Source organism: Ciconia boyciana, chromosome 4 (genome assembly GCF_034638445.1).
Source record: "Ciconia boyciana chromosome 4, ASM3463844v1, whole genome shotgun sequence".
Lineage (NCBI taxonomy): Eukaryota > Metazoa > Chordata > Aves > Ciconiiformes > Ciconiidae > Ciconia > Ciconia boyciana.
The window spans coordinates 72021849-72027848 of record NC_132937.1 but is presented as its reverse complement, the minus strand read 5'-3'; the positions used below and the strand labels follow the sequence as shown (position 1 = coordinate 72027848).

Here is a 6000-nt window from a genome sequence, read left to right as displayed (position 1 = left end):
TATCAATTTTACCAACCTTATCCAGAGTCTGGCTTGATTTATAATGTAAAAATATCATGAACTGCAATACTGCTACTGGCAAGCAAAATACTCTTGCAAAGTAATTGCTGTTGATACTCAGTTTTGGCTGGAGTTAGGCACCACAATGATCCAGTTGTTTCTCAGTGGAGGAATTGGTAGTCTACTCAGCATGGAAAGAAACTAGTTTTAAAATGAGGGGAATGTATCTGTAGGCACAGCACTAGCTACCCACATCAACTGCATGAAATAAAACCCCATGCTTGCTTTTGTCTTGCAGAATGAAATACGCACAGTATGTTTTCCTGGCCTCGATCTTCTCCACTGTTGAATATGGCCTAGCTCAGACCTGTGCAGTGGAGTCTTTCTCTGTGAAAGACAATTTTGATCCAAAAAGGGTAATTATGGTTACTTCAACAGTGTATGTGAAGAAGCTTCATATATACACTGTTTTTTCCAGGTTATGGGTTGTGCTAATCTAAAGGGGTTCCTCGCCAAGAAGTTAACTTCTTTTGTATGCTGTCTCTCAGACTCTGTTCTTGTAGTTTGCTTTTCTCACTACTGTTTAACCTTCTGAGTATTATGGTAAAACCAGCCTTGAAAGTCAGGGATGTTAGCCTGTTAGATGTCATCTTCTGTTAGCTCGAAGCTCGGTACAGATCTCAGCTTTGAGCAGTCCCGTGCATGAAACAATTTAGATCCCCATCAGAGAGAAAGCCCAAACACATGCCCTGGGGGACTAGCATCCACCACCAGCCATTCCTGAGAGTCATAGCAAACTGAAAATTTATCTAGTTGGGTGTCCTGAACACAGACTGACTCTTATTTAAACACAGCATTTAATCTGCCTGCCTCTGAGGAGGAAACTGGGGCTAACTTGGTGCTGGAAAGGTCCAGACAGGTGTGCCAGTACCTATTTTGACTGTCCCTCAGCAAACATCACTTCCAGTTGCAGCTGGGGTGGGGCCAGCACTTCCTCTGTATAAGACTGGCTTTGCTGGAAACAAACCCATGTCTGGGGAAAGCTTTGGGAACATTCCAGTTTTAAAAAGTCAAAGTTTTTCTCAGGCTCCTGTATTTGGGAATTAGGGACTCTGTTTCAGGCTTAAGCATGCAACGTGCCAAACAGATCTCATTAGCTTCACTGAAGAATCAAATTTAACAGAGCTAAATTCAGCTTTCCTCAATATTTCTACTAATCATCTTAATTTTTGAGGGCCTTCCTGTCTGTCAGTCACCTGTTTAGATCTTGTTTTCATTTTACTAGACACTGCTCGTACATTTTCAGGGACCCATTTTTTCCTAGAAATTTTCCTCCCCTTCATCTCATTTCATTTCCCCCTGCTGCTAGTCTCCCCAACACATCATGTCCTCTTCATAGTGCACAGAGTCATCACTTTCTGCTTCTCTGGGTAGACCCTTTTCACTGTCAGAGATCAACGGTGACCCCTGGCAGCCACAAGAATGTCTCCAGCCAGCTTGCTAAGCTCTTTGTGGCCACAATTTGGCATCGTTGATGGCATCTTCCATGGAAAAGCACGGGCCTGAATGGGAACAGGGAAGGACCAGCCTGACTCCCAGCAGGCATCTTAGGATGGGAGAAGCTTTTGGTGTGGGATCACTGTGACAGGAACGTCTGACATGACAATGAGTACGTGCACGCAGAAGTGCAGAGCTGCTAGACCCACTCCTCCTGGCATGGAGGCAAGGGTTCATCAGACAGCGCAGCAGGACCTGGGTGCTACATACCCACCCAAACTCAGACTTTCTCCATAGGCCAGGCAATAGGTAGTTAGAAGGGCACTATGTGGACAAAAATGCTTTTGTGCTAATCTTGCCATGGTCATTAATCCAGATATTAATAGTCTTTCATGTTAGTATGCAGGGAAATGGTATGCCCTGGCCAAGAAGGATCCAGAAGGCCTTTTCCTTCAGGACAACATCTCTGCTGAATACACCGTGGAGGAAGACGGCACAATGACAGCGTCTTCCAAAGGCCGAGTGAAGCTTTTCGGGTGAGCTCTCCTGACCTTCAGCTCTAGCTGCTGCCATGAGGTGCTAGAGGAGGGGGGCATGGATGGTGATCTATCCTGAGCACACAACGTGACCGGGTTTTCTTCCTCAAAAAGGGAAGCTCAGTCAAGGTAATATACTAGAAGCCAGAAGTTAGACACTTTTGAGTCCTGGGTTACTTCTCAGCCTGGCGCTGGTCTGGGTCCACCACAAAACTACTGCATAAAGTCAATTATAAAGTCAAATCTTGAATGATGGAGCAGTTAGGTAAATGAATTGCAACCAAGCGAGAGGAGCTAGCGAAGCCTGTGGGGCTGCGAGAGCTGGACAGCTCTCATTTCACTGAGAGGTGCAGTGGAAGGAGAGGAGTGTAAGTGAGCGTTACTTTCACAGATCTTTCAACACAGTGTTGGATGGACTTCTGAGGAAAACGTGGTTAACTCTTGGATGTCATTGCAGTGCCTGAATAGACAGATGGAAGGAAGCTTAAGAGTTTTGCCTGTTGGTCATGGTTACTGTGAGGAATTACAGCATGTAAAGGGATTAAATAGCTTTCTGGGTGTAGAAAGCAAAATCTGGGGCTTCCAGTAGGCTAGCACTAGTTCTGTTGTGCATTAACTACCAAAAACTGTCTAACTGCATGAATAATAGAGTAGAGCAGGTGGCTATGAACCTTTTAAGTCTTAACAGTGCAGCACTCCAGGATATTTTGGGATGGGGAAAATGAAGCTTTGTAGGCATGACACGCAATGCAGTTGGGAAGATTCCTGAAAGGACTCTTCAGAAACCGAGTGGGGTCTCAAGGCTGCTGGGAATTTATTTCTGCAATGGCAGGGTAAAGGGGAAGCGCAGCCTGTGCAAGGAAGGGAATGAAGACCCCTCCACTGTTTCAAAAATCCAGGTAACGCTTGACAAACTGTGCTAAGAGGCAGGTGGTATTCAAAGCAAACAGATGGCAACCAGAGAAGGGCATTAGAGGAAATGGACGATGAAGATGATAGGCTGTCCAGGCACCTACAGGGTTCCCACAGCCTATGTGAAGGCCTTTAACTAGCTTGGACAGCAGAGTGGCTGTAATTATTTCTGTGCTTGTAACAGACGTCCCTGTGCCAATAGAGCTAGGAAGGGTTAGAGAGAGGAGAGCTCACACCTCGCCTCCGCCCGGGGACACAGCAAATGAGCCCAAATGAGGCCAAATGCAGGTCAGCTCACTCTGCAAACTGCTATCAGGGACCCAAGAAATGATGTCCATCATTTTGCTTGGTGGCTGGCTGCTTGTACAGAAATGGGTGGTAAAAAGCCTGCTGAGCTGAAGGAGGGTCAGGGCACTGCCCCAGCTGCAGCGCAGTTGCACAGCAGAGGGGGGGACCAGACAGCAGCAATGCACTGTCAGTGATGGAGCGGGTGTCTCAGATTTGCATTACCTAATGACAAACAGTGACTTTGCATTCGGAAAGGCAATGCCCAGCAGTTGTCCTGAACCATAGCCTGGTCCTTGCCCAAGTCCTGAGTGAGGAACACCCATTGGAAGCTCACATGCCACAGGGTTTTCCCTTCAGTCTCATGGATCTCGTTGCAGGTTCTGGGTGATCTGTGCTGACATGGCTGCTCAGTATACAGTACCTGACCCAACCACTCCAGCAAAAATGTACATGACCTACCAGGGCCTGGCCAGCTACCTCTCCAGTGGTGGTGAGTGAACTTCTCCAGCCCCTGCAGTGCTGGTTGATAGCTTACAGCTGCTCAGATTTGCATGTTTCAGTATATGAGCAGGAAAAACAGTTGAGCTCAAATTGTTCCAAGTAGAGAAAAAGCATCCTTTTTTCGGGGGATGCTTTATCCAAGCAGAGCTTTTTATCTCCACAGAAGGGGCAGGATCCAGACACTCCCCAGAGACCCCACCTATACACCATATATATTAACAGGGAGGATGAAGCTTAGAGGCAATGGGCCACACATGGAGATTTTGTACAGCCAAGTGGGGTGCTGAACCTAGGGAAGCAATACTTCCTGGGCCCCGCAGTGGGCATTATAAAGGTGCTGAGGGTCAGTCATCCTTGTACTCCTCATAGCTAATGGGAGGCAACATGTGGACCCACACCTGCACTCCAGCAGCAAGGTGCAGTTCTCCTCAGACAGACACAGCTGGACTCAACAAAATGGAGCTGTTAACTGAAGTCCCCCTTGCAGAAACCGCTCATGCTGAACCTCAGTTATGCACCCTGCACACCCCATACTTTGTGCCTGAGCCTCCCATAGCTGTGGGACTCCAGCTGTGGAAGTTGGGCAGGACTTGGCCTGCTAATGTGTAAGAAAGTACATTCACTTAGTACTGGCAGATAAGCCAGACCGAAATGCACTTAGTTTAGCGAGGCTGGAAAATAGGAGGCATGTTTTCCTGCGGCTTCTTGTATAGGAAATGTAATCTGTACGGCCAAAATTTAATCTGTGTTCCCTGCCCTCCCATGCTCGAGTGAGAAACATAAAGTGATTTTTTGTCATTGAAAACCTGGAAAGTCCTAGTCCTCCTAATACTTCTAGCTTAAGAAACCAAAGGTGAAAATGCACTGAGCATCATGGGGAACAACATGGTCTCAAGATGCCCTGTGCTTGTCCCAGTTCTTCACTTCACGGTGTGGAGATAAGCTGGATGTGGGAGGTGACTTTAGATCCTTTGGAAAGCTATCCCTGCCATGTGCTGAAGTGATGCATCTCCCTGCAGGATGACTAGGTCCACCTCTGCTCTGTTCTGCCCACTGTGACAAACATGTGTGTTCTGATGTTTCAGGGGACAACTACTGGGTGATTGACACCGACTATGATAACTATGCCATTACCTATGCCTGCCGCAGTCTAAAGGAGGACGGCTCCTGTGATGACGGCTACTCCCTGATCTTCTCACGCAACCCCCGTGGCCTCCCCCCCGCCATTCAGCGCATTGTGCGTCAGAAGCAGGAAGAAATCTGCATGTCTGGCCAGTTCCAGCCCGTGCTTCAGTCAGGTACTTCAGGATAATTAGCAAACCCACTGAAATGGCTGCTGTGGCAGCTTGCAGAGTAGGTGATCGCATTTGCTGTAAATGCAACAGAACTGTAGCAAACTCAGTTGTATTCTTTTAGCAACTTTTTTTTTAATGTTATATCTAATAAGAAAATAGTTGCAAAGGGAAGTCCACACAAGGGAGAGAGCCTGTTACAGGGTGGTTCTGCAGCCTTAAGTTTGCCCTTATAGGAATCCTGTGTGCTGAAACTGGCACACTACCAAAGGAAGATCAGCTTTGTTACTCTAATAGATAGGATAGGGACAGGTGTAACAACCTGGTGTTTCTGCACTTGTAAATGCTTGTCTTGGCCACCCGGATAACAGCATCTTACCTTAGGTCTGTGCACTGTCCTCCAGGAAAGGAGGAGAAGCTGCCCCCAGGAAGGAGCATCCTCACTCTTCTTAGCTCCACCATGACTGGTGTCCTGGGCGGTCTGAGTAGCAGACACGAGGAGCTCTGAGCAGCAGTTCTGACTGTGTCTGCTGGCAGTGGAAGTCAGCAGCTGTGCCACATACATGCGAACAGAGCATGTCTAAAGCCCACTTTGAGAGAACTTTTTTTTCTGGAGGCATGGAAGCTGATCTTCTAGCTCATCTGCTGTCCATGAGATATAGGCAGATAATTTTTTAGGGCTATGCTGGAGGCAGAAATTCCTCTTTGCTGGCAGCTGAGTGCCCACACCCTTCACACACACACTGCCTTGCCTAGAGATTGGCCCTTTACTAAGCCAGGCCTGAAGACCTCGACTTAGGGATTGCTGCAGTAGCACACATGTTCTGCACTGCTGGGCAAGAAATAGCACCTAAACCTTCTGAACGGCACATCGCTGTGTGACCCAGTCCTCCGCTACAGAGCAGGTGCTGGCATCATCCAAGGTTATGGGACTGGTATGGGCATTCCGGACCCATGTCCCTCCGTATTGCTTA

The 6000-nt window shown here is 47.7% G+C and overlaps 1 protein-coding gene across 1 annotated transcript; it reads left to right on the top strand.

Annotated features, from left to right (window-relative positions):
• The first annotated feature begins 299 nt into the window (after window positions 1-299).
• On the top strand, window positions 300-5046 carry LOC140650656 (purpurin). The gene is made up of 4 exons (XM_072859287.1): window positions 300-416; window positions 1897-2033; window positions 3611-3723; window positions 4820-5046. Exons 1-4 carry the CDS (start codon window positions 300-302, stop codon window positions 5044-5046), a joined length of 594 nt encoding a protein of 197 aa, XP_072715388.1.
• The last annotated feature ends 954 nt before the right edge of the window (window positions 5047-6000 follow it).

What these genes read in the sequence shown, in the direction of transcription:
- LOC140650656 (XM_072859287.1), top strand. Translation starts at nt 300, where the DNA reads ATGAAATACGCACAGTATGTTTTCCTGGCCTCGATCTTCTCCACTGTT. An exon ending in ACAATTTTGATCCAAAAAGG is followed by an intron (nt 417 to 1,896) that starts GTAATTATGGTT and finishes CTTTCATGTTAG; the next exon opens with TATGCAGGGAAATGGTATGC. An exon ending in CAGCTACCTCTCCAGTGGTG is followed by an intron (nt 3,724 to 4,819) that starts GTGAGTGAACTT and finishes CTGATGTTTCAG; the next exon opens with GGGACAACTACTGGGTGATT.